The sequence below is a fragment of the Manacus candei genome, unplaced genomic scaffold (genome assembly GCF_025592945.1).
Source record: "Manacus candei isolate 608988 ecotype Guabito, Panama unplaced genomic scaffold, ASM2559294v1 h1tg000119l, whole genome shotgun sequence".
Classification (NCBI taxonomy): domain Eukaryota; kingdom Metazoa; phylum Chordata; class Aves; order Passeriformes; family Pipridae; genus Manacus; species Manacus candei.
Window position 1 is genome coordinate 2,892,756 of NW_026138167.1, and position 27,899 is coordinate 2,920,654.

The 27,899-nt window shown below is 43.0% G+C and overlaps 1 protein-coding gene across 2 annotated transcripts in view; it reads left to right on the forward strand.

Moving 5' to 3' along the window:
* The window catches only part of USP3 (ubiquitin specific peptidase 3), a 39,809-nt gene extending 12,502 nt beyond the window's left edge, over positions 1–27,307 (forward strand). For both annotated transcript variants that reach the window (XM_051770520.1, XM_051770521.1), the window contains exons 2-15: positions 2,848–2,908; positions 4,455–4,586; positions 11,324–11,407; positions 13,087–13,168; positions 14,900–14,982; positions 15,857–15,970; positions 16,626–16,739; positions 20,775–20,921; positions 22,751–22,857; positions 23,025–23,105; positions 23,985–24,103; positions 24,254–24,367; positions 24,477–24,544; positions 26,501–27,307. In XM_051770520.1, the coding sequence (XP_051626480.1) occupies positions 2,848–2,908; positions 4,455–4,586; positions 11,324–11,407; positions 13,087–13,168; positions 14,900–14,982; positions 15,857–15,970; positions 16,626–16,739; positions 20,775–20,921; positions 22,751–22,857; positions 23,025–23,105; positions 23,985–24,103; positions 24,254–24,367; positions 24,477–24,544; positions 26,501–26,666 (1,472 nt within the window). In that variant the 3' untranslated portion in view covers positions 26,667–27,307. The remainder of the gene's footprint in view (positions 1–2,847; positions 2,909–4,454; positions 4,587–11,323; positions 11,408–13,086; positions 13,169–14,899; positions 14,983–15,856; positions 15,971–16,625; positions 16,740–20,774; positions 20,922–22,750; positions 22,858–23,024; positions 23,106–23,984; positions 24,104–24,253; positions 24,368–24,476; positions 24,545–26,500) is intronic.
* Positions 27,308–27,899: the final 592 nt, after the last annotated feature.

Consider the following 27,899-nt stretch of genomic DNA (forward strand, 5'->3'; position numbering starts at 1 on the left):
CAAAGCAGAGGATGCTAATATAGTGTCCCCTCCTCTTTTTTTCCTAAATACTACTAAAAGAAAAAAAAACACAAACAAAACCCCCCAGTTGGAATACTGATTATTGAGGCAATAATTCATACCTATACAAATGGGCTGGAGACTCTTTCTTCCAGCCCAGTTTAGTGTACACAGTTTAGTGTAACTGTCTGACCTGAAAGTCCACAACACCCAAGTCTGTTTTAAGGGCCAACTTCCAGGGCTGTGTAGTGTTCTTTGAATTGAGTAGGAATTTGCTGTGGATCTCTCTCTCCCTCATTCTTGGTCTACTTTTAAGCCTTGTGCCTTCATGTCAGTACCACTTCTGAAAGCAATAGCATGCAGTTCCTTTACAGATGAAGCTCAACTGTCTCCCTTTAATTTACATTATAAGTAGTTCAGGGCAGTGACTCTGCTTTTGCTGTGCATTCTGTCGTGCCTGTCTTGAGAGAGTCCTGATTGATGCCTGAAACTTCCAGTCTGATTTAATTTATTGAGTAACAGATGGTGACTGCTCCAGGATCTGAACTGAGGAATACTTAGAGAGCCAGGCTTTAATGAAGGTACCTACAGAGCCAACCTCAGAAAAATACAGAGTGCAACATCCAGCAACACTCTGAAAAATCAACTGTGTAATTCTCTCAGAACTGAGCAATTATAGGTCACAAATTCAATACTGGATTCTGTGTTTAATCTTAGTGGGAGTCACTTCAATGTTATTTGAGTTTGTGGGTGGAGATGTTTGTGCAGAAGATAAACTACACATTTCTAATGTGATGCAATTGGAGCAAAGTTCTTCCTAAAAGTTAAAGTAAACAAATGAGCCATCTTTTCCTATTCCCTGATATGAAAGATGGAAAATTTTAGTGGATGCTATTTTTTTGGCCATGTGCAGAGTTGGACTTGTTTGCTGGCTTTGTGCAGAGCACTTAAACCTGCAGGGTGAGCACTACTTTAGTATAATTTAACACTTGACAAACAAGCAGTGCAGGTATTTAAAGTACCTGAACATGGAATTGTAATTGCCTGGTACAGGGTGGAAAGTAAGAATAATCGTTTCCATCACAATCCTTTGACCTACTGCTCAAGTACCAGTTCCATCCACAGCTGGTGACATAATGAAAGCAAAAATGTTATTTCCAAGTGGGAGATTCCTGCTGGGATTTTAATGCAAGGAAGACTGTTTTGTGTTCCTGGCAGGGGAAGTGTAGGGCACTGCTTTGTTCACACAGCACTTGATCTGTGTTTAAGTGCATGAGTGATTTTGGTTTCTGTTTCCTTCTGGTTAATATTTTACCTTTCAGTTTGTGTAATTCAAGCCAATACAATTTTATCAGATTGGACTTGGTTCCTTCAGCCCCTTTTAAGATGTGATGGCTATTTAAGGGCTTCCCTTTCCCTCCCTTTGCCAGTGCCAAATGTTGGTTTTCTCGGTAACGTTTTTGGTCAGATTAGGCAAACTTCTTCCACTTTTCTGCCTTGAAAAGTAAACCAAACCAGCTCTACCTGGCTGCCCTCAGCCTACTGCAAGATTATGGTCAGAGCTGTGGGAACCCATCTGCTTTAGAAAGAGAAAAACTGGGGTTTGGAGAACCAAAACCAGAGAACTGAGGCATGTGAGAAAATGTCTTTGTCAAGTAAAGCAGCTGAAAAAAGCAATTCTGGAGTCTTTACTAGAGAGTTTAAAATCAGTTACTTCAAAAAATATTCCTGGAGAACATGCTTTTTTTCTACATAACGTGGTAAAATTCTTAGCTTTAAGCATTCCTTTGGCCTGTGTATTGAAATACAGCTATTTGTAATAATGAATTCAAATCTTGAAAATAATTTTTTGAGAAGCAGTGTAGCTATTTTTTTCATATGATTTAAATAGAAAATGTGAAATGTGATGGTGGAGAATATGGTAGCTCTTCTATATATGTTTCATTTTCCTGTGTGATTCTCGACTGCTCCAGAAAACAGTTATTTAGGGTGTGCAGAAAATTCTGTGGTATCATATGCTTTTGTCTTTATGGCATAATCAAAGTTGTATTTCATTGGTTTTTGCCCTTGCAAAACATTTCATTTTAATTTTTAATTTTTTTAACATTTCATTTTAATTTTCTAATCGTATTAGTTTGGTATTTGAAAGTGTAATGTTATTTCTGTAAGTTCTGTGGTAATGGATAATGGTTAACAGTTTTACTTCATTCAGATCTAAATGTTGTGTATCATAGCATCCCTCTTTCAGTGACCTGCTACTGGGTTGGAATTGGAATATCCTGACTTTGACTCTGCCCTGGGATGACATTTCATCTTTTTTTTTTTAATATTTACTTTTTTTTTTTTTTTTTTTGGTTTAAGCCCTCTAGCTTAAAACATCCACGTTTTAAATTTTCTAGGCTTAGAAGGCAGACAGAAACTCAGATAACATCTTCTGGTGTCTTGGGTGGGTTGTAAAGCACAGCACTGGTGTTACATTTTAACCTTCCAGCTTCCTGGGTGTGACTGAAGGGGTGAGGTCGTTATGGATCGATTCTTTATGAGCACTGGGACATGGGAGTACCTGTTATACATATGTGTGTACTGTGATTTATTCTGTGTGCTTCTCATCAGATCCCCAGGCTTCCTTGCAGTAACTTCTTTAAAATGGTTTCTGGTAGAACGAGTTCTATGAAACAGGAGTGCTGTGGCTTTTTTTCCTGTGTTCAGTGGGTGCCTTATTAAAAGCCAAAAGCAAAATTTTTGAAGTTTGCCCATGTTTTTTTTGTCCTTCTGATATTTCTACTTTTTATTTTAAAATCAAGTAGATTTCATTCCTCTGACACTTTTTTCCCCAATCTTTTACAGTGTGCCGGTCCAACAAAAGTCCCTGGGTCTGTCTGACGTGTTCAAGTGTCCATTGTGGAAGGTGGGTACCAAGAGTTAGTGTGCAGATCTCTTTGTCAGACCTTTGTCATTGTCCTTTGTTGCTTGGCTGGGGGGCAGTTCATTCAAAACTTCCCTGAAAGAAACCTTTCATTATCTCATTTAACACTGTGTGTTCTGCTCCAAGTGGTTCTTAGCTACCTTAGGAGAGGGCAGAGATTATACTCAAGATATGGGTTTGTTTGTTTGTTTTTTTAAAGAAAAGTGGACAGTAAATGTGATTATCAGTTCTCCGAGCACTTTTTGAACTGAGCAATTTAGTGGATTACTGTAAAGTTCTGTTCTGTAAAAGATGCTTCTGTTGTGATAAGATTAAGGGAATTGTTGGAAAACCACAAGTTGGCACAGCTTGTTTTGAGAGAAACAGCTTAGACAGAAAATAGCACAAATGTCCTGCAGTGTAGTCTGGGAACTAAAGTTATTGCCATAACATGGAAGAACCAGCTGCCAGCAGAACTCCTTCACTCTGCACCTGCTTTTTGTGTGTATTTGTAGAGGAGTAATAGTCACTGCTGTTATTTGTATGTCAGAGTAATTGTAGAAAATTTGCTGCTACATAAATGTTTGAGGTGCACAAATTAATGGAGTGCAGTTGGTGTTGACACTTAGACAGTGTCTGAGATGTGAGCCTGTTTTCATCTGCTGGGTAACATCTGGGCCTGTATGCTAATATTCTGGAAAAGCATCATTAAACTCTGTCTTTTGAAGTGAATTGAATAAACTCCAGCTTTTGTTTCTTTGATCTAGATTGCAGTAAGTGTCACGATTTTAATAATGTCTCTTATTTAGTGTTTTCAGCTCCAAACCTTTTTTTTTCTCTATTTATTAATTTATTTTATAGATTTATAGTTGGTGAGAGCTAAGAGAGGGGGAGATGCTTCATGTTGTGTGATGGTGTGAAATAAATAGTTTGGAATTTTGTAATAGTTACTAATCTTAAAAAAAATATTATTCTTAATCTCCAGAAATGGCCTTTCTTGTGTGCAGTCAGTAGACAGTGAGTCAGTTATTTATGCTGAGGGGGAGGAGGGAATTCACCTGAGGCCCAGCCATGCATTTCTAAGTATTAATGATTTTCAGCTCATACTTCAGGTTCTTGCATTTGTAGTGGCACCTTTTTTTTTTTAATTAAAGATACTTAATTTCAAATTTCAAGGATGAAAATACTCATTGTGTCAGCAAAAGAGCTGTAGGATTTTAGATTTCTTCTTCAGTTATGTAACCCCAAGCCCTCCAGCCCTTCAGATTCATGAACTTGATGACTCAAAGATTAGATCCTGCTGGGGGATGGGAAAGCTGGAAAAGGGTGTGGGGGTCAGCACACAGGGCAATCCCAGACAGGAGAGCTGGGTGGCAACAGAGGTAGAGCTGCCAGGAGAGTGTATGGGAAAGCAGTTGGAGAACTAACTGCACTGAGGGTGAATTACCTTTTTGAATGCCTGTGTAAATATTGGATGCCTCTTCTCTTATTTTTTAGATGAATGTTGATTGGCTGTTTAAATGCATAATGTTTTTTGTGTTTGTTTTAGATACGTGAATGGCCATGCAAAAAAGCATTATGAAGATGCACAGATTCCTATGACCAATCATAAGAAAACAGAAAAACAAGAGAAAGTTCAGCATACTGTGTGCATGGACTGCAGTAGTTACAGTACATACTGGTAAGGGTTTAAACACTGTAACTTGACAGCGTTTTTTGTACTAGACACTGAAATCTTTAGACTCTTGAGAAACATTTTATATGTTGCACACATTTTTGGGCATTTAATCTCTTGCTTTCCAGACCTGGCTGTTGGAAACACTCAGCTCTTGCATGTGGATTGTAGCACGGGTTGGGGCTAAACTCCCACATGTCAGTTGGCTTAAACAGCAGAAACTTTTTGAAATAAGTGCTGTGTGGTTTGCAGTTGCTTCTCTTTGCTTTGGGGTGTGTTGAGACCTCACCTTTTAATTGCAAAAGCTGTTCCTTCCATCAGACTATGAGCCTTTCACATCCCCTTTATTTGTCAGAATTCAGACAGTAATGTAATACACTCCCCTTCCTGCCCAAGAGATCTGAACTTGGGGTGTGTTTGCCTGTGTAACTTCTGTGAGTTTGGGAAAGTGAGGGATCCTGTTGGGAAGCAGCATCAAGTCTCTGGCAAGAGTAAGGAGGAGATTCAGGAATGTTTCTTTAGGCAGCAGAATGGCCTGGGCTGAGTCATTCTGTGTGTATCTCAGAGTGAGCACTGTTCAGGGAGACTTAATATTTATGCTGCTAAGGTTGGGTTCCCCATCTTCCCTGCTCCCCAGAGAGCAAAGACTGGGAGTTTATTAAAAGCAGTGGTTTTTTGCCTTCAGCATCTTCCATCCTCTTCACCCTTAACCAAAGCTGGTGCTTCCCCATTTGCAGGTAGTTCCTGTTTTCCCATGGATGTTGTTATTTGTGCAGGATTGGGTCAGTCTTGGGGAAGTCCATGTTACAGCCTTGTACAATTACTGGGTGTGTGGCTTCACTGATGGGTACTTTGTTCAAATAATTGGGTATCTTTTGTGTACTTGATCTGGGAAAAATCTGGCTGTTGGAGTTTGGGTGTCCAGGTTTATGAGGAAAATGTCTGTACCAGATGTTTTTATCCCCTGCAAGTAAAATCACAGCTAAGTTTTCTTCACCTGAAGAAATGTTGTTGGAAGCAACTCAAAAGCTGCTCAGATGGTTGCATGGAGCTGTGGGCATGTTAAGCACAGAGAAAAGGTTTGAGTGGCTTTGTGATATAAGGGGATTTCCCTTTTATTTACACTTGATTTAAATGACCAGCATTTTTATCTGCTTCTGTGTGAAAACATCAGAAAGCAGAAAGTTTTTCTGCATGACACATGTGCACAGCTTACCAGCATTGGGAAGCTGATTTCACTTTCCTAATTAACCCTGGTAGCAACTGAGTTCTGTGTTGTGGCTTTTTGTTTTGTTTGAGGTATGACCTGTCTTCTAGTCATTCTGAAGGTAATAATCTGTGGAGGAATTTTAGCAGGGTGTTTGAAGTCTTGATTGTATCTCATTATGACAAATAGCATGCTCAACTTGCTGAGGCTTGATGAGTTACAGCAGCAAGTCCCAGCACCCTGCTGACCTTCTCCCAAACCTGGTGTGGGCACTGGGAAATGCTGACAGCAAACCAAGGGCTGTGGGATGTGTTGCTGCCACAAACTGTTCTTGTGAGGAGCAGGGAGTGCACTGGGGAGTGCACTGGAGTGTCTGTGGCAGGACAGATGGGAGGCAGTTCAGCACGTGATGTCTGCTGTGCTGCAGTCCAAGGGCTGAATCATCCATCTGGGGATGAACTGGAACTGATTGTGGGGAGCTGTGCCTTGGGGAGTTCCTGCTCAGGGTGATTCACCAGCAGGTTGTAACTCCTGTGCAAACGTGAAGCTCAATAAGATTCAGGAGCAGTTTGTATTTGCTTTCGTTTGGGATATTTCAGTTTTTCCCAGGTGATAATCAGAGAAAGGTACCTGTGTTTGTTACTGCACCCTGTTGAAATGAGCTTGGATGTGTGAAGGGGAAGCAGAAAGCATTGACACCAACTTCTGCCCCTTCATTTCAGGCAGCACTGGGGGGCTGCTGGCAAATAGTGCCTGCCAGTTAAGGCAAATAGTTAGGTAAATGTGAGCTTCTGTGGAGAATGAATTTGGAAATGCTGTTTGTCAGCTTCAGTGTAGACATGAATGCAGTAGACAGTGCTTGTTTATGCAATGATGTTTCTTTTAAGTAAACTTCTATGTGAAGATTAATATTTTATGCTGGCAGTGTGGGCTGCCTCAATAATTTGAAAGTGAAGCAAATACCATCTTAAGACTTAGTTGAATTTTACTTCTACTGTAAAAATAATGGAGATATTTTGATGCAGTGCTGGCTTTTGTATTTTTATTTGCAGTTTAATTTACTACCCAGAGTTGAGGAGAATACTCTTGTTCCATTTTTATCCTATGGATCCCAATTTATTGCATTCCTTAGTTTGCATGATAATAAGCTGTATTAATAAGGCCTGTATGGACTCTTTTCTGAGAAGGTGGCATTTGATCCTTAGCTTTTCTTTGGCCATGTCATGAACTTTGATGCAGTTATGAGAGCACAGTCCAAGGTTTGCCTTAACTGTTCTTGTCAGTACAAGAAGAGACACTGTGTGAGTGTTGAAACCACTGGGGTTTATTCAGTTTTGTTTCTGGCTGATGTGCAGTCTTGCTGTAAACCAAAACCAGATCCTATAACTGCATTTCAGGTGGAAGTCTAGATGTATATGTTTTCTTTTACAGGATGACAAACTTTCAGCATAGCTTTGAAAGGAAAAGTGTTGCAATTCTGGTGGGACAGTAGTTAATTTCTAATATATTTTTTTTAATCTGAGATGAGGTTTTTATTGTTTTTATGAATTTGGTTATATTTTGAAAAATACAGGCATGCTTGAGCTAAAATTAAGTATTGGGCAACTATGGATTTACATTCCAGGAGGTTCTAATATTTATTCTGTGTCCTCCTGTTCACCTACTCAATCTTCATAGTGGAAAAGTTGAGAGAATGTTAATATTTTATTCATTATGACAATGTAACTCTCTTCCTGATTCTTGGGTCCCTTTGGAGGGTGGGTGCAATACTAAACCCTCAGACTAAATTACATTTGAGACCTTAACTGCTGAGAAAAAGAGTCCTGAATTCCACTTTTTGGAGGTATTCAGCCTTTCAGTCAGTTCTAAACTAAACACAAAGTACTAAACACAAAGAGTTTACAAGAAGTACAGATCTTTTTTGTCTTCAGACTCTTGTGTTTAGTGGGTTTTTTGTGTATGAGAGGTAAAATGATCTGTGTAGGAACCCTGCTCTCCTGAAAGAGGACTCTTGTAAATTTGTTTCTCTGTGCACAGGCAGTTGGTACAGAAGAAGAAAGGCTGCCCTGTTTATGTATTTGCATAATATGTTTCCTGTGCTCATTTAATCCCAGACAGACTTTGCAGGTCAGATTTCTTACCCATTAGTCTCCTTGTTATCCCTTAAAGGGGCACAGTTGTGTGAGAGTGTGTGTGTGTTCCTGGCTGACGGAATTAAGTAACTGTTAAGAAAATTCTTTTCTAGTCTTTCTTTTTGTGATGGTGTCTGTGTTTAAAAACCAAACCAGACTTACTGTGCTGGTGCATGAGATTACTTAGTGCTATTATATTGCATTCTGCAGTCGGTGACAATTATCCAGACAGTAAAACTTGAGTTCTTAGTTTGCTCATAGAAAGTGTTAACAGAAGTAAAGAAACTTTGGCTTTTTTCATTTCTGCTGTCCTGTAATTCCTCCAGTCCAGTCAGGGCCTTTAACCCCAGGCTGAGGTTGTGCACCCCACTGAAAGGGCCAGCATGAAGCTTCATTGTTCCCAGAGCAGTGCATACATCCACTGGCTTGCTGCCATTTTAGAAGCAAATGAGGCCAGAAGAGACCAGGCCTTGGAGGGGACAGAGGTACTAAAAATAGAAAGTGTGTGGAGAGGAAAATACGGTGCTAAGCCACACAAGGGACCCTCTGCAAGGTATAGAGTTTGTTCTGTACCATTGCTGTGAAAGCACATTGTAGAACTGCTGTATGCAAAAAAGGTGTTTTGTTTCTTTGGGGTATTCCTGAGGATCACAAATTAAACATCTGTTTTGAATGGCAGCTTCACAGATAGGATATAATTTCTCAGCAATTTACCTCTAAGGTGTGTGGACCTTAGCAAATTTAAGTTACTAAAACATAAACTACTACTTACTCTGTTTACTGGGTTTATCCAAAATAGATTCATGGTAGTACTGTTATTTCAAGTAGTAGTGCTGAGTCCTCAGTGTTGCAAGCCCATTAAAAAGACAAATAGAAGAAGCTTGTCTTGATTTTAAGTGAATCTTCCAATTACTTTTCCACAGTTGGAAGGAGCCTGACATTTACTGATGTATTCACTTTTATTCTTCCACCTTGGGGAAAGTGCTAAACTAATATGTGAAAATAAGCTTAGGGTATGGGAGCAAGTATGAAATCATCTTTCAGCAATAAGCTGTCACAGAGGCTGTCAGTGAGCTTGCATCTGCTTCCATTCCCTGAGTATCAGCATTAGTAGCTGCACAACAGAGTAGCAGTGTAGTTGTGCTGGGTCAGTGTGCTCCAAGGGTTGGCCTTGAGGTGGTGTCCTGAGAGAGTGGCAAGTGCAGGAGCACTTCCCTGGGTCAGTAGAGGTGGCTGGGAAAGCTGAATAGGAAGGACTGCCTAAAACATGGCTGAAAAATGAGCACATTGACAGATTTGTTCTCCCTCCCAAACCAACTGGGTCTGTGGCCATCTTTTTAAAAAAATGTGTTACTGGCAATAATAATTTCTAGATCTTGTGTAAGTATCTGTAACTGCTGAGTTCATTGTTTGGGTATCTTGACAGTCTGATTAATGTTTCTTCTTAGAGGCAAAACTCAAAGAGGTCCTGGACAGACTCCATTCAGCGGGAGGACCTTTCTTTGCTTTCTCAACTCTGTAGCCTCCTCAAGAATTAAGTGTTTGAATTAACACTAGCAATACTGCAGATTTGTGCAACGAAGAGTGTTGTAAATTCCAGTTGTGCCTGAAGTCAGTAGCTTCATTAAATTAGGAAGCAAGGGTGGATCTGCTCCAGCAGGAGTAACCTGAGGCAATGGTGTATTTTACATCTGCGTTGCTCTTGTGCCAAAGAGACGTGGATACAGCTCTGATATTAAACATATCCAAAGTTAGTTTTCTTTACAGGACAAGTTCAGTTGCCTGCCAGAATTTACAGCTGCAGTTTGATACCTCCCAGCAAGGGCTGACAGACACTGGGAGCTGAGCTAGCAGTGTGGGATGTGGGGAAGGGAGGCCGTGACAGGTCTCTGCTCCCTTTTTCTCCCAATGCTTTCAAAAGAGCTGGGGCAGCATTGAGCCTTCTCTGACCTTGCTGTTTCTCATGGCAGGTTGCAGGTTCTGAGGTGGCTGGGCTGGCTCTTGGCTAACCCTGCCCTGCTGGGACAGGGATGTGCAGCTCCTGCTGCCAACCTCCTTTTGCAGGCCTGGGGAGCTGCACAGGGTTCTTGCTGTGGATCTGTAGGGATGGGCTTCCCTGCTGACTGCAGTAGGGACATAGACTGCGTTTGTGTGTCTTGGTTTTAAGGGATTTTTGTCCTTCCTTTCCCTCCCCTCTCTGCTACCCCACCCATGGTCATCTTTCCTTCAGAAGTAGGAGAACATGGATACTGCATGATCTTTAAGGTCCCTTCCAACCCAAGCCATTCTGTGCTTCCCTCTTTTTGTGGCTTAGCATCTTTTCTATTCCCTCTTTTTGTGAGGGCAAGAAATGCAGAGGATGTGAAACACAGCAAAGCAGCAGCAGCAGTCGATGCCATCTCGTCACAGTCTCTCCTTGTGACAGTTTGCTGTGCTGTTCCTTTATTTCCTCAGTGTGGGGTGTGCACTGGGACTTCACGTGTCAGGAAAACAGTGAAATAAGGTGTGGGGGTTTTTTTCAGGCCCTCCCTCGCCCTTTTAGAAATGTCTGTAACCTTTTTGCACTGTGTGAGGTGTTACAGCCCACGGTTTGAATAATAAATTATAATGAATGGTTTTGCTTCTTGGGAAATGCGAGTTCCTTGTTACAGGATTGTAGACTTTTGTAACCCTTGCAGTTTTGATTTGGCTTCACTTTACATTTGCTTTGAGGGATCAGCTTTGCTCTGTTTTTCAGCTCAGTTACTTACTTTTGCACACTTACCCTGAAAAAGCTCAAAATACTGCCTTAAGTTTTGTCCTAAGAGTTTCTGTATAAAACCTAATGAGCCATTGATGTTTGTGGTTAAAGCACGAGGTGGAAGTTGCCACAGACTGCTGGCCCAACTCTGGAAAAATTCCCATGATCTCTTAGTTCATCTTCCCTAGTCTTGTTCCATAGCACAAACTTGGATATTGTGTATCTCTTGAGCCCCTCAGGTTTCAGTGATGGCTTTACAGTGTTAAAGTAGTTAAAAAGTCAATAAAACCTTTTGTATTCTGTTTACTGGATGCCAGTTTGGATGTCAGTTGATCTTCTCTGATGAATTGATCCTGATGCTGCTTTTGGTTACAGTGAGTTTTTGTTGAACAGGAATTCTGCCTGGAGACAGGCAGTACCTCATGCTTCTGATTTCTGCTGAAGAACTGAACTGGAAGAAAAGCTGTGCAGTAAGGTAGTGCCTGTGCCCTCTTTTGCTGGAGGGTAGTTTCTGGAGGGCACCAGCCTCGCTGTGTAGGTGTTGTGCTCCCCAGTGCCCCTCATAATCTCTCCTGGATCACTTCAGTGCTTCCCACACACAGGCTGGTGTGGTTTGAACTTCCCCGAGGTGCTTTGCACGTTCTCATGAATGTTTTTCTTGCAGTTATCGCTGTGATGATTTTGTAGTCAACGATACCAAGCTGGGCCTGGTACAGAAGGTCAGGGAGCACCTACAGAACTTGGAAAAGTAAGTAGTTTGTTTGCATCCAGACTGCTTTGGGTGGACTTGTAATACTGGTATTTCTGTTTTACATGAGCATATGTACCTAATACATATGTTTTGGTCCTTCTGTGTGTGTGACACTGTGTATGTTTAAATAACCTTTTCATCACTGAGAAGCAGGAGGTGCAGAACAAATGGATTTGGCTGATCTCATGTGTCTTATACAGTAAGTCTTGCAGAAGCAGCATGTGATGAATCAGGAATTTAGATATCAATTAACTTTCTTCCCAGCTAGACAATAATTGCTGTCTTTTTCCATTTAAATGGGAGGGATTTTTCAGAACAGAACAGAAATAGTTCTGTCAAAAAAACAAGAGTTTTTTTAATCAGAGAAATTGAAGTGAAAATGCAGGTGGAAGTAGTCTTCATATTAATTATATAATTTGGGTTGCAAATAAAAAGATTAGGAAGGTTTATGAACTTGGAGTTGTGCAGAAGAGACGTTTTTGCCTTTGCCTTTGTCTTGTGCTGTTCCACTGAAACATAGATATTATGACCTAGGTGATGTAGGTGCTGTGGCCAGTGCTAGAGGGCAAATAGTGTTTACACAGTTTGCTTGAAAATCTTCTGTATTGCTGAGTGGAATTACCTGTGCATTCAGTGCTTTCAAATCCATTGGAATGCTCCAGAGCTCAAATAGGACTCTTGCTAAGAAATCACTGTGATTTTGGGAAGTGTCTGGATCCTCCCTGAGTTAATTGTCACTTTCTTGGTAGGCAGTACTGATATTTTCATTCTTTTCCACTGTCTTTTGATGGCCTTCTCAGGTGTCTAATGAGATGTAAGGATGTTAAAGCATAATGAGAAGGGCACATTAGTATTTTGGAAATGTCCAGGAGATCGATCTTTCTGGGAGGTAAATGACACTGTGGAGGCTTCTGTTCTATGTAATGACAGTTTTTGCATGTTTGGAGGGCTTTCTAATGAAAAAAACCCAACCAAAACAACAACAAAACAAAACAAACAAACAAACAAAACAAAAACCCACACACAAAAACCCACCCAAAAATCTGACCAAAACAACCAAACTAAAGCTTGGAACAAGTTATGGTTTCACTGTTAGATGGCAGAGAAATCATCAACTGGTATAATTGAGGGGTCAGTAATTTCCAGTGATGTGCAAGAAAGTAAGTAATTGTTCTTGTAACTCAGTGTTGCACAAATGTTATAACCTCATATATTTTTATTTAATTGAGAGAAGTCAGCTGTAACACATAAGTGCTAACATTCCAGGTATTTTGGATTTTTGGTAACTTAACTTTTTCCTGGTTTTTTTTGGAGTTGTCTTTCTCAGGGCCTAGGTGATTTTTCTGACAGAAGTATTTTATGGAAAATTCTGTATTAATTATTTATTTGATTAAGGAAAAAGATCAATATTTAGGTGACCTGCTAATAAGGCCACTCTTGACTCTTCTGTCACATGGATAATGTGCTGCAGAGGGGCCTGGGGCTGCACTGAGGGAGCTGCAGACTATTTTAAGGCTCTGAAGAGCATGTGTTGCAGTTGGGAGGCTGTTTGCTGTCAGTGACAACTGATGGCAGATGGAATCACTGCTTTAAACACAAGGATCATTATCTGCTGCCCATTTCACACAGGACTTTGGTTTTATAGCAAATAACTCTTTTTAATTACTTTCCAACAGTTCAGCCTTTACATCAGACAGACATAGGAAAAGAAAACTATTGGAAAACTCATCTCTGAACAGCAAGTTATTAAAAGTAAATGTAAGTATGACAGATTCAGTACAGGGAGTTTAAGGGGTTTTTAGAAGCCTGTTGGGGATTATAGTTGGCCTAGACTTGAAATACTTACAGTCACCCAAATTCTGCTTGGTGCACTTTGTCTGTCTTGTCTTCTAATCACACACCTAGAGGAGCCCCTTCACATAAAAACATGTTTGATACTCTGCTACGTTTCTGTTGACCCAGACTAACAGATTCCCTGGGTTTCATTTTAATTTTTTTGCCCCCAAGTGCAGAAGGCGAAGAAGCAGGTACACTCTTTTGGGAGTAAGTGTTGGCAAAAAGTATAAAATTTTAATTTTTTTTTGGTATTTGGCAGCAATGGCACCAAAGGGAGCTGCAGCAAAAGCTGCCTTCAGCCATGGAGTAATTAACTGATAACAAAGAGAAGCTGCTCTTGAGAGGAGTGTGAATGGAAATGGAGGGGTGGGAGCAAAACAGTCAGTTGCTGTTTTGCAAAATCTGGAGGGATTTAGTTACTTTGAAAAATGCAGTACCTACGGTCAGTTTAGGGTTCCCTGGATGTGCTGTCTCTGCTTCCTGTACTGCAGGGACTGAGGAAGCCTGGGAGAAACACTGGGGATTCTTGCTGTGTGTCAGGAAAACTCCAAGCCAGTCAGAACCAGAAGAAAAATTCTAGGCAGCATTTAGATACAGAGAAGACAGAGTTAGAAAGCATGAACTAAATGCTGCTTTCATTCTTAGTCTGTGCTGTTTTCTCATTTTTGTTAATACTAAATATTGCCTTTTCATTGTTGGCATGTGGGATCCTTATCTAGAAAAGGTGGGGCACTGCTGGGCATTGATGCTGTGCTGTGTCCCTCTGGGCAGGAGTGAGAGATGAATATGCTGAGGACACTGAGGTGTTTGCACTGATATACAACTACTAAAAGATAGTCTAGCTTTTAAACTGCATGAGGACAATGAAGAATGCCCCCAAATGTGATGAGCTTTCAGTGGGATATTTTGTAGACAATGGAGCGTGTCCAAGTGTTGCAGATTCAAGAATCATAAATGCAACATTGCCTGTTTCTCCTCCCTCCTCCCTGCCCACCCTGAAGATTATTTGACAAAAACCAAGCTCATCTGTGGCTGACATTGTTCTGGACTGTAAATAGTGTGTATTTTGCTTCTCCTTATTCAACACATTGCTTTTTCTTTGCGCAGTCTAATGACTGTTGCTTTCTCAGATAAATGCTATTGTCTTGTCTTTTTAAAACCCTCCTGGCCACCACAAAACCCCACTGAGACTCAGACTAGTGCTGATGACTTAAAATCAACCTGGAGGCAGCCACACTGCATATTACACATGGGAAATGGATGAGAATTGGTGTTTTCATTTTTTAAAGGCACTGTAGGGAAACTGCCATCCAGTTCTCACCGAACATTATCAGTGTGAATATTGAACATATATACACACAGATCCTTGGCAGTAAGAGCCTGTGATTAACTCTGTATTGTCCTATTCTAGATTTACTTGCACAGGGAAAGGTGTAGTGTAGTTTTCTGTTACTACAGAGTGAGTAAGAAACAGGTTTTATGTCAAGATGGAGCTTCAAGGTAGTTTGAGCTGGTGAGGTGGTTGCTTTGTGTTTAAAACTGCACTCAGGGTAGTTGGTTATTGTTCAGATGTGTGCTGGTACAACAGTAATGGCTCTGGGTGGGGGGGAAGTGGGGTAAGTCTGTCTTTAACTCCCCTGTTCTCCTTTCCAGGGAAGCACCACTGCCCTTTGTGCCACAGGCCTCCGGAACCTGGGGAACACGTGTTTCATGAACGCCATCCTCCAGTCACTCAGGTACCCCCAGGGCTGTGCCCACCCCTCTGGGAGAGGGGCTGGGTGCTGCAGCATTAGGCAAGTGAGTCTGGCAAGTTACCACTGGACAAAAGCATCCCTGGATCTGCAGGATTGGGGAGGGTGGGTACCATAAAGTCCTGTTCCGCAGCACGAGGCGTGTCCTGGGATGCAGCATTCCAGAGGAAGCCCGTCTGCAATGCCTGCCATGACCTCAGCAGAACAGGAGGCTGCCCTTCATTGCTGAGGCTTTTGAAATACGTTGGTGTTTATGGTCTCTGTGAAAGCAGAGACAGTCTTTGAGGATGGGTTTCATGGAAGTGGGCAGGAGAACAGCTAGACTGAGCTGTTAGACTCGTTCATTGCTGCCAGGACCAGCTGTCCTTGTGCTTTGCTGAATTTGCCTCCTTCACTGGGAGGCTGAGTTGGGCTGTAGCAGAGCTCATCGGTCTTCACTCTCTTTTCCATCATTCAGGGTTCCCTGGCAGGAGCTGAGGCACACATGTCCGTGTTCCATCACTGGGGCTGTGGTGGCAGAGGTCAGGATTGAGAGGTGGTGGTAGACATGGAGTTAACCTTCTCAACAATGCAGTCTGGCTTGTTAGGAGATGGTATCTCAGTCTGTTATGGTGTATCTCAGTCAAAGCAGAGCCAAGATGTAATTGTTTTAGGTAGCTGGGATGACGTTTACAGATCTGCTCAGTTAGTTACAGAAGATGAGTGTTTGCTACAGTATTTCTTGTATCCTGAACTGCTCCTGATTGCTATCCTTTATGTAGTTGTGTTTCTGCATTTCAAAGAACAGGCTCCAGAATACATAATATTGCCTTTTTTCTCTGCCCTTCAAGGATTCCATTCATATTTCCTTTTTTCCTAGTAACATTCAGCAGTTCTGCTGTTACTTCAAAGAGTTGCCTGCGGTGGAGCTGAGGAATGGGAAGACGGCGGGGCGGCGAACTTACCACACCAGGAGCCAGGGGGACAACAATGTGTAAGCTCTGTGTGCTCAGTAGGCTGAGCTGGACAGGAAACAGCCTGGGCAGTACAGCCACCACACACCTGTGATGGTGCACAGTTCACAGGGATCACAGTCACAGGAAAATAGTTGGCCCTGCACAGAAAGGAACTTGTATCCCTGGCAGCTGCTGTTGCAGGTGTGGTGCTGCAGGGAGGGCAGCGGATACATCAGAGAGCTCTGGAGTGTAACTGCTCTTTAGTAACGTTCAGAAGTGCTGGTTAGATGTGTTCCAGACATTGTGCTACTTCATTCCAGCTAAAATATGGTCATGGGGATGTGACTGCAAGTCAGCATACTGCTACTACTACAAAAAAAATAAATTAGAAGTGATTCACAATCTGTGGCTTGTTAGAGCAAGTGTTAAGGGAGTGATGTTAGCAGAGTCTGCACTAAAATGGCAAAAGGTGGAGAGATTTCCAGGGGAGTACTAAACTTCTGAAATGTAGTTTTCCTGACCAGTGTGTCTCTCCAACATTATGGGTGGGAATTTGGACATAAAATCTTTGAAGGTACTGGAAAGGGTATTTACACAGTCATTCCAGTCTTAACCAAGCTAATGTTTGATACTTGTTACCATTGAGTGAGTAAACCTCTAAACATTAAACACCAGCTTTTATTTTCTTTCCAGTTCATTGGTGGAAGAATTCAGAAAGACACTCTGTGCTTTATGGCAAGGAAGCCAAACTGCATTTAGTCCGGAGTCTTTATTTTACGTCGTTTGGAAAATAATGCCAAATTTTAGGTAAGTTTTGTAAAAAAAAACACCAAAAAAACCACACCAAAACTCAATATTCTTGATTGCAAACTTGTATTGCTGGTGTCCTACTCTAAAATGGGCTGCATCTGCTTTGAAGAGGGTCTTTGCTTTGATCTCTAGTTTTGTGTCCCATCAGCAGTGCTTGCTTTTCTTCCTGCCCTTCTACCACGTGCTACATATAGCAATGTCAGAGAGGGCAAACGTTTCAAATAAGAAATAGTAGTAGTTGTACCTTTGAGCCAGTGCTCCAAAGGGTGAAAGAATCAAGATAATGACTGGTAGGTAAGTGCCAAGTGCACAGTGTTGACAGAACCCAGCTTGGCTGCAATAAGAAAGTGATGTAGTCAGATTAAAAAAGATACAGCACCCTACAGGCCTAAATGCAAACATACTGGCTGAAACTTCCTTGATTCTCTCAAAATACTGTAGTTATCAGCTGGACATGAAGTGAGGGCTATAAGAGAAGAATCTTGTGCATAAAATAGGTGTTTTGTGCCCATACTGACAAAACAGACAGTAAAAAGAAAGGGGAAAGGTTACCAAAGTAAATCGAAGTATCGTTCCTCTCCAAGGTCTCCCTGTCCTGGCCCCTGAACCTCTTTCAAAGGAGCACTGAAACCTGTTAGGATATATTGTGATGAAGGTAAGTTGCTCCATGTTCTCGGGTAGTAAAGATGTTCTGTTCTCTGTTGTATCTCCAGCAGTGCTGAAAAGATGCTGTGAACAAACCTGCTCAGCGAGTAACCCGAGTAACACAGATCTGTTTATTCTGTTCTTCACACTCCCAATTATGTTTTACTTGCCTTATGAGAATCAAGGAAGTTTATTACCAGTAGTTGCAAGCAGTGACCAAAACATTATAGGCAAACAAACATCATCCATTATGTCCATGACCAGTTTCCCTGTATTACAGTCTTCACTATAATTGTTGTTAGAGTAAGTGAGGAACCAGTTCATTAAAGTTCCTCAAGCAAATTTTCAGCACTGTGGGTTCTATCACAGCTTTTAAAAGGAAAAGTGCTGTTTGTTGGGGTTCTCCCCTTTTTTTCCCCAGTTCTCTGGGAGCATGTCCATGATAAATGGATAAGGGAACTCATAAAATCAAATTGGAGAATAGAGTCAGGTGCTTAGCAGGTCCCCACTTCCACATGATCCAGGGGGAAACTCTGAATTTGTTCAGTGCTTAATTGCACCTTGTAAAAGCTAATGATGCTGGAATTCCAGTTCTGCCTTGTGCACTTCTTGGGAGATTGGGAGAAGCCAGAAAGAAAGAGCCAGTAGCATGTTAGCAGCAAACCAGCCACTTTGGCATGTGCTTTGAAGCCTGGAGTGAAGGGGCAGGGGGAGGAAACAGTGAGAAGTGTGGCTGAGTTGTTTTAGGCCCAAGAGATTTCAGGTGTCAGAGGCACAGGGTGCTGCTGCCCTCCGTGCCCCTCTGTGTCCCACTGCACAGGGAGTAGGGAGGACATTTGTAGTTACTGCAGGCACAGCTGCAGTGCCTCTGGGCTCTCCTGCTGCTGTGCAGGTCCTGCTCCTTGGCTGCTGCTGTGCTGTGTGCCAGGGTAGCTCTGGAGCCTCCTGCCGAGCTGCAAGATGTGTGTTTTGCTGCTTTACTGCTGTATAAATAGTCTGCTCTGTTTTCCTGGTAACTGTTCCTGTTTATATCCTCTCCTCTTGCCAGTGGGGAAAAAGAATGTTGGAGGGGGGCTTGAGTTGAGTTGCTCCAGGTGGATGGAGATCAGTTTTGTTACACAAGCAAACTGTCAGAGAAACTGTGCTTTTTGCTGAAGGGCTTTAAGATCACAGTTAATTTTAAACAGTGCATTGTCCATATCATCATGGCCTTTTAAAGATCTGTAATCTGTACTTAGGCTTTTTAACAAATCCAAAGAATTTTCCATCTATAATTAGCATACTTGTGTGCAAGTATAAATACATGCACCAGGAGCACTGCCAGCCATGTGGAATGATTCCAAAGGTTTATTTCTTCAAACTTGTTGTAGAGCAAGTGTGCCACATACTTCAGAGATCTTTTTTGAGGAATTTAGTGTCCAAAGTGTGTCTGAAGCAAAGACTTTTTCCATAAATTTAATCTTCAGCTGTTCAATGTGGTTGGTTATATGTTTACTGAAGATATCTGTGTTCAGTAAACTAAGCAAATCCTGTGTTACCTCAGCAACTTCAAAACTGTGCAGAATTAACATGCAGCTTTGAAGAATTCTGTTTCACTACTTTGTTTCAACAAATGTATAATTATTTTGCAACTTTGGGAGAGTGAGTCCTGGTTTTGGCTGTACAGGCCTGTGGCCTTTTGAAGCACAGCAGTGTTCCTGGGTGCCAGTTTTTCTCTTGTAAAAGTTAGGCAGTGCTGCCCATGTTTCTCAGGGTTCTGTAAGGTCTACATGCAGTCTCACTGATTTATTTTAAAGCTGCTAGTTTGGAAGAAAACACTGCTGTAATCCTGCAAGGTGAAAAGGCTTTGTTTCATTTGTCTGCTGTCAGCTCCTAGCAGTACTTCCATAGGACATATCTGTGGCCTTCCCTGAGCACATCAGCCTCACATTGCACAGGCTCTGTCCTCGTTTCTCTCCAGCTCTGGGTACCCTGCCATGAGTATCACAGACATTTTTCTCTCCCCTGAGCACTGGCATAAAAAACCCATTTGTTTTTCTCTCCCAGACATTCCTGCCTGACAGTTACTGCCAATACTTAGGTGGAGTAGTGAGGTGGAAGAGGGGCAGGGGAGGCCTGATAAAACAGCCTAAAAGAATGGACAAGAGGAAGAGGGAAAACCAGGTCCTGCTCTGCAGGGATTTTGGTAGCTTGACCTACAATGGCTTGCCCATAATTATGTCAGTGTTGCACAAAGCTTTCACTGTTTCTATGTATGCTTTCCTGCTTTGTCTCAGTGTACAGCTTCATGGCAAATGAACAGCAGTTGTTTGTTGAATTTGATGCATGATTTAGCTTAAATAACTGTAAAGGCACATTTTCCCCTGATGGCTTCTCTGTTCTCCTCCATAAGTTTTGTTAGTGGTGAGATAATGGTGGTGGAGCAGCATTGCTGCTGAGGACAGGGCACATCTGAGGCTGGAGCCCCATCCTCCCAGTTCCAAATGCTCAAGAGATGCTCTGAATGCCCAACCCTTACCTCCCTCTCCCAGCAAACAGTGTGAGTTATGCAGGGGAGGTGTGTAATTCTGAGCATGGCTATAGAGCCCACCATAGAAAAGTGGTGCTCTTGTCCTAATAATTTCAGATTTCATAGTGTTACTGAAAGATGCATATGGAAAACAAACCCAGAGATCAAATTCCTGCCTTTGGTGGGAACAAACAGGCAAGCAAACACTTGGACTTGCCAGAGTGAGGGGGATCAGTGGCTGAATGAAAACCACTCACAAATACTGACTGAATCCCACACGAACAGTACATTTAGTGGTGCCTTTCTTTTGAATCTTACCAGCTTTGAGAGTACAATATATTGACCATAATTTGTGGCACATTCAAAATAGGGAGAAATAGTGCAGTGTGTATGTGGGACTCATATGAATCAAATATATGAACCAAATATAGTCAGTGACAAAGCAAATGGAGGGGAAGTCACTGTTAGCATCCTGTGCTTTTATTAAGGTGATAGAGTGCTGGGTGCTGCTGGCACGGGCTGGGCTGGGTGAGGCCAGTTGACATGACCTAATGTGTGATGATAACCCAAGTCCTGAGCAAAGGGTGGGTGTCTGCTCCTCCTATCCAAAATGCATATTCTCAAATGTTTCCCCGTCCTCACAAAGAGATGAGCAGAGAGTGTGAGCTGCAGAGGACCAGAATCACTTGGTTTGTGTGGGCACTGCTGTGCTTTCCAAAGGCTGCTTGGAAAACTTTCTCGGTACAAACACGTGTGTAAAGTCTGCTCAGTATGATTAAACCACCACAGGGCTTTCCCTGCCCCTGGTGCTGTGTGTCACCCCCAGAGCAGCCTGGCTATTTTGTGATTTTGTTGCTGTTGTTCCCTTCTCTGCCCAGGGGGTACCAGCAGCAGGATGCCCACGAGTTCATGCGTTACCTTTTGGACCACCTGCACCTGGAGCTCCAGGGCGGCTTCAACGGCGTCTCGCGCTCCGTCATTCTGCAAGAGAATTCCAACCTGGCTGCCAGCAACAAATGTTGCATGTAAGGAGGGGCTTTTAATTTCTTCCAAGCCTTAATGCCTCTGTGCGTGGGGTGGCCCTGAAATTTGGAATCAGGGTTCCTCGTTTTGAGTTTTCTTTGGTGCCTCTGTAATGTTGAGTTGCAAAGCTGCAGGTTATGAAGGGTGAGCATCTGTAGGATCTGTGTCCCTTCAAAAGGAAGTGTCCTCAATCAGCAGCTTTCAGAGGTGTGAGTGAGCACACAGGCTGAGTTGTTAAGACATTTTAGTAATAAGGGTGATGGATGCCCTACATGTTACAGGAGCAAAAAAAGATGGCCAAGTGTTTGGATATTTGACTTGTCAGCAAACCTCCTGGATTAAGGACTGAGCAATGAAGTCACAGTTTGAAGTCAGTTTTCCTGCACATGATCTTGCTGTATTTGCATATCACTTGACAGCTGCTGGTTTTTTTCTGGGTAATTTTGATTTTCATGTTACTGTGTACCTGGAAACAGAGGAGTCATTTTTGTTTCACTCCTCAAAATACTGTTGTCTCTGAATTCTGTCCCAGCTGTGTTTTCTCTCAGATTCAAACTGTGTCACAGAGAGAAAATCTTTTAATTTGCTTCAGGAAGGAACCTTAAGTCAGTTCAGCCTGAACATTTGGTCCTTGATCCCCTGCATAAAACTTGAGTGAGTTTTCCCTCCCTGTACTGATTGGGACACAGTAAGGAGGCCTGAGAGAGGCAGGATTTTATAGGTGCTTCATTAGGCAAAGCCTGGAGTTCAGACTGTGCTCTTCACTGCATTTATGTTGTGTTACTGATGCTTAAAAACCCCACAAAAGAATCTTAAATGTCTGTAGAATTGACATGTGTTTGAAAACATTGAAAGCATTTTGGATGTCCAAATCCAGGGAGCATTTAAACTTTGTTTCACCTGTTTACTCTAAATTTGCCTTGAGAAGAGTGGCTGTGGAGATGGAGGGTGAGGTGGAGTCAACTGTGTTCTGCTGAGGGCAAAGTAAGGTCACATCCACTTGAACACCTACAGTAAAGTAATAAATGTGCTGCAGACACTCTCTCCTTGTGCACCAGTGTGTTTGAGGAGCCTTTTGCTCCTGCTCAGGAAAAGCAGCTTTCAAATGAACTGTAAAGGTGTAGGTGGGGTGCAGGGCAGGAACACAGGTTTCTGCAGGCCTGTAGTGTCAGATCTACCAGCACAAACCAGCAAGTTCAGGAGTTGTGTAATAATGTAACTTAAATTTTGTTTGGGTTTTTTTAAATTGGATTATGAGAAGCAGGCCCATTACATAACCTGCTAAAAAATGAAGTGGGAGATAGTGAAAGCTTAGAGAACAGTGATTGTTTATCATGTCTTAATGCAACTTGAGCTGTCTCTGGCAGTGAAGTGCAGAAATGTGCTCTAAGAATTCAGAAGTACTTGTAACAAAGAGTGTCACATTAAACCAAAAATATGCTTGACCTATCTAGGAGGGAAGAAATTTTGTTTCAGATACAGCTTTAATTACAGTGTTAAAATACTGTACCCCTCAGGTACAGCTCCACTAGAGAAATGCAACGAGCTGGAATATTGCACCCCTGAAAGTTTGAGCATCTGCTTAGAGCACACACAGTTCACCCTTTCTTTAGGTACAAGATGAAGCAAGAGTAGTGTAGCCACTAAATACCTGTTGTGTAGCCACTGAATGGCTGCAGTGAGCAGTTCTGGGTGAGTGACTGCTGGGTGGGTGCCCCCAGTCCCTGCTACCAGCCCAACCCAGCAGTGGGAGGTGTAAACATGTACCAGGCACTGGAGACTGAGCTCAGACATTGTGACTGACTGTACCTCTCTGATGTGGTTTGTCTAGAAATGGAGCATCTACTGTTGTCACAGCCATTTTTGGAGGCATTCTTCAAAATGAAGTCAACTGCCTAATATGTGGGACTGAATCTAGAAAGTTTGACCCATTCCTAGGTAAGGTGCCTCTTGCTTTCAAAATACCACGTGACCGAGGGCAGAAAATTAATCTGGGGCCTGATATATTTAAATGTCACGTGAGTGAACTGGAGTTTCAGCCTGGAAAGACTAGGCATTGTTTATTCACATTTTATTCATTCATGTTTTAATCTTTGCTTTTCTAGACCTTTCACTAGATATTCCAAGTCAGTTCAGAAACAAACGTTCTAAAAACCAAGAAAGTGGACCAATGTGCACACTACGAGGTAAGGGAGCCTGGGCAGGGGAGGCATCACCAGGGCTAGGAGTGTCCTCAGAGGAGCAGGCTGTCACCTGGCTGGCACTTGGTGCCCTCTCATTTTCCAAGATTCTGTGGTAGGAGGTGCCAGAATAATTTTCCATGAAGGCCTTACCCCAGTCACCGTGTCCTGACATAGTGCTCTAATGAACTGGGGCCCAGAAGTGCTTCAGGGAGGATTCCAGCAGAGGGTTTTCTCTCTAGTCAGAGTATTTCTAATGTACTTTCTAATGTCTTTCCAACCAACTCACCTGCTTTGTTGCCCATGGGCATTGGCAAGGCTCAGCAGCATGAGCCCTTGCCCACAGGAGGGGTGACTCTTGGGGGTTCTGCTTGTTAAACAACGAAAGCAGTCCAGCAGCTTGGGCAGCAGTGCTCTTACTGCCATTTTACAGCATGGTAGTTTTTACAGATCTGTCAATATACTTGCTGCAGATTGTGAAATACTAATATTGCCTCTGTTCACTTAGTGTCTAAAGCCAAACCACCTTTAAAAGTTGAACATGCTTCTTTAGGAAGTCAGTTAGCTTTCTTTGAAACCAGCTGTGCTTAATGTTGGGCAGAAGTTTGTTTGAAAAATGGAGATTTTTGTGAATGCCTTTTTTTTTTCCTCCTTAACTACTTATAGCTGTTTTCAGGAACATGTTACAATGTGGCATTGTATTAAAACACTTCAGTACACAGGTGTTTGCTGCACAAGTGGATATAACTAGAGTGACTGCAGCACATGCTCACCTGTATTGCTGTATTTGTTGTAATTCATGTTACAAAAATGGCATGATGTCATCTTGAATCGGGTTTCTTCGTGTGGTTGTGTTCAGTTTTTCTGTACCTTGCTCTTTTTCAGACTGTCTTCGCAGTTTTACAGACCTGGAAGAACTTGATGAGACAGAGCTGTATATGTGTCACAAGTGCAAAAAGAAACAGAAGTCCACCAAAAAATTCTGGATTCAGAAACTACCAAAGGTTTGTATGAGCATGACAAGTAAGGGTGTGACGATAATGCCGAGAGAAATCACGGCTCAGCCAGCACCTGACCCTCCCCAGGCTGCTGCAGTGCCTGGCACTGAGCTCATCCCTTCCTCTGACCCAGCCTTCCCTCCCCTGTGCCTGCAGGTGCTATGCTTACACTTGAAACGCTTTCACTGGACAGCATATCTGAGAAACAAGGTCGATACATATGTTGAGTTCCCCTTACGAGGCCTAGACATGAAATGCTACTTGTTAGAGGTAAGAAGGCTCACCAGCACTCCCTGCAGAACTTTGTTCCGTGATGTTTATTACAAATTGCAGTAGGTGCTCTTGAGATTTGAAGAGTTTTCTGTTTTTCCAACCACAGCCTGAAAACAGTGGCCCAGAAAGTTGCCTGTATGATCTCGTGGCTGTGGTTGTGCATCATGGCTCAGGGTGAGTACATGGAGCTGTGTTGGCACAGACCTTCTCCCACTTGAGTACCTGCAGAGTTAATGAAGGGTGTTCTGTCCCTAGAGAATGTATTTTAACTGCTGGAAATAAGCAGTAATTTATGAACTGGCATGGAACTAAATTTAGATTACCTTCAGATAGATCTGTACAGCTACTCCTGTGAATGCCCACGGGCAGTTCTTGGGGTTAATGACTAGAAGTGTGAGATGGAATGAAAACAGCCTAGTTCCTCTAGGAATGGAAAGCCCTGAACCAAGAGAATGAATCAGGGGGCCTTTCAGAACCCTCGTGTTGAAATTCTTAGTACAACCAGAAAGTGCATGTGCACTTGGGCTAAAGAGGGGGGTGTTGAGATGGGCACTGTGAAAGCAGTAACCCACTATTACCTGTCCTCCCCACAGTCCTGCCCCAGGGCTGGCTAGTGGTCATATTTCAAAGTAAAATTGGTGGGTGTTTTTTAACTTTTCCCAACCCTGACAGCTCTGTTGAGAGTAAGAGTAGTAGGGACAAGACAACTGTTTATTCTGAGAGAGACGTGTCCTTGTTTAGGCAGTCAGTCCCTGGGGGTGACCTGTGAAAGGAGTTTCCTTAAAGAAATTAAACTCTATCAAAACCTTGCTGATGCCCAAATTGAAGTCTCAGTTCTGTCCAGAAAGCCCCTCCCTTTACTCTCTCTAGAGGAAGGGTCTGAACTCCTGGATTTGACTACTAAGGGCAGCCCATGTAGTGACACAGAGCATCTGCCTGGTGCTTCAGACTCGTAGGAAAACTATATGGACAACAAAGGAAGCCTGGAAAGTTTTCTTCCTGATATTCCAGGAATAGTTCTGTTGTGACTGCTTTTGATTATATTTAGGCAATATGAGTGTCTCTAGTCTGAAATGGGGAAGATCTCTGAAAATAGAGTACAGTGATAATTTTATAGCTAATGCTTGAATAACAGATAATGGACTTGATTTGTACCTAAGCAAATATGGAAGTTCAGTGTTGCAGGAAGCCTTGCACAAAAGTTATGGATTTTTATATAAAAACCCCTTTAAACTCCCCCTAGTAAGTGATTATTTTACTTAATATAAAACTTTAACTTGGAGAACTTGGAGCTGCATAGCTCAAGCAGGAAAGCACCTTCCCAACTGCTGTGGGGGCTGTCAATGCCTGGTTCCTGGCACTGAATCAGCCCTGGCAGACAGGATCAGGGTGAGGGGCTCTGTGTGACTGTGTCCTGGCAGGGTGAGGAGCTGTGTGTGACTGTGTCTCTGGCAGGGTTTGTTGCTCTGTATGACTGTGTCTCTCTGGCAGGGTGGGCTCTGTGTGACCGTGTCTCTGGCAGGGTGAGTTGCTCTGTGTGACTGTGTCTCTGGCAGGGTGAGGGGCTCTGTATGACTGTGTCTCTCTGGTAGGGTGGGCTCTGTGTGACTGTGTCTCTCTGGCAGGGTGAGGAGCAGTGTGTGACTGTGTCCTGGCAGAGTGAGGAGCTGTGTGTGACCGTGTCTCTCTGGCAGGGTGGGCTCTGTGTGACTGTCTCTCTGGCAGGGTGAGTTGCTCTGTGTGACCGTGTCTCTCTGGCAGGGTGGGCTCTGTGTGACCGTGTCTCTCTGGCAGGGTGGGCTCTGTGTGACTGTGTCTCTCTGGCAGGGTGGACTCTGTGTGACCGTGTCTCTCTGGCAGGGTGGGCTCTGTGTGACCGTGTCTCTCTGGCAGGGTGGACTCTGTGTGACCGTGTCTCTCTGGCAGGGTGGGCTCTGTGTGACTGTGTCTCTCTGGCAGGGTGGGCTCTGTGTGACCGTGTCTCTCTGGCAGGGTGAGTTGCTCTGTGTGACCGTGTCTCTCTGGCAGGGTGAGTTGCTCTGTGTGACCGTGTCTCTCTGGCAGGGTGGGCTCTGTGTGACCGTGTCTCTCTGGCAGGGTGGGCTCTGTGTGACCGTGTCTCTCTGGCAGGGTGGGCTCTGGCCATTACACGGCGTACGCGGCGCACGAGGGCCGCTGGTTCCACTTCAACGACAGCACTGTGACCCTGACGGACGAGGAGACCGTGGGCAAGGCCAAGGCCTACATCCTGTTCTACGTGGAGCGCCAGGCCCGGCCCGGCGCCGACAAACTCTGATACCTCCTTCTCAGTCTCACTTATCAAGTCCACCGGACAAAACATTTCCATTTCTCCATAAATACTTGATCCAAGACTTATTGATTTCATTGTGCACTTTTCAATTTCCTCTTGTGGGTTTTAGTTTTGTTGTGTCAATGGTAGCATTTGACTTACTGAACTTGGACACAAACTAACTTTTTTTTTTTTAGTTATACCAGAAAACCTCAGCAGATTTTGATTTGCTGCTTTAGTTGTGATAACTCAATTTTTATATATATAGTTTCATGAAATAGTTATTTGACTTTTTTATATTAATGTTTTCAGTTCTCACTTTCTAAAGGCACATTTACATCCAAGAAGCTTTCTGTCCTCCTTACAAGCAAGATAAATGTGCTTCTGAAGAGCAATACAACTTCATGCTGTTCTCAGTGCTGTCACGTAGATATGATTTAATCTCTTTCAATCAAAGGATTGTTTGCACGTCCTATTTTCCCTCGTGCAGGAAACTTAAACAGTGACCTCTGACCAATCTTTCTTTGTCTGCAGAAGAGAGGAGATGTGGCATCATTAAGTAGACCGGGTAATTGCTGCTATACTGGTGTGTGTTCAGGCTGCTGACTTTCAGGAATCATTGTAAATAAACAGTTGGTTCAATTGTATTAATACTGCAATTTAATTCAAGTATTCCTCACATATGCTCTACCCCCCACCCACTTCAAATTTAAAAGAACTATCTTAAAATTACCTGTCCAAATTGTGTTGAGATTCATGGTTTTTGAGCTGAACCTGATTTTCATTAGACATCCCTCGTTTTAGGCTGTCATCCTGAAATTTGACCTTGAACACTGATTTGCTTGAAAACTTGGGAAACTTCCTGGCAGTAGGACCCCCAGCCTTCTTTCCTGGTGGGAACTGGGAGTCTGGGGGCTGAGTAGAGCCTGCAGCTCACCCCGAAGGAGGCAGGTGGTGTTCCAAGTGCTTTGCATGGAAGTGTTTAATCAGTTCCAATGCAAACTCAGGGAAGGTGCTGCTCCTGCCAGCAGAGCCCCTGTGAGGGAGGGGGTGAGCCAAGCCTGCAGTGGCCTGGAGAGCACTCAGGGAGCTGTAGCAGTGGCACCTTGGCTTAGGCTCTGGGTGAATGTGATGTGATGCGGTTTCTAAAACTTGGCCATGTAATGGAGAAAGACTTGTGCTAAAAAAACAACCTGAATTTTAGCTGTCCTGCTGTTCTGAACAGTGAAAGTCAGCAAG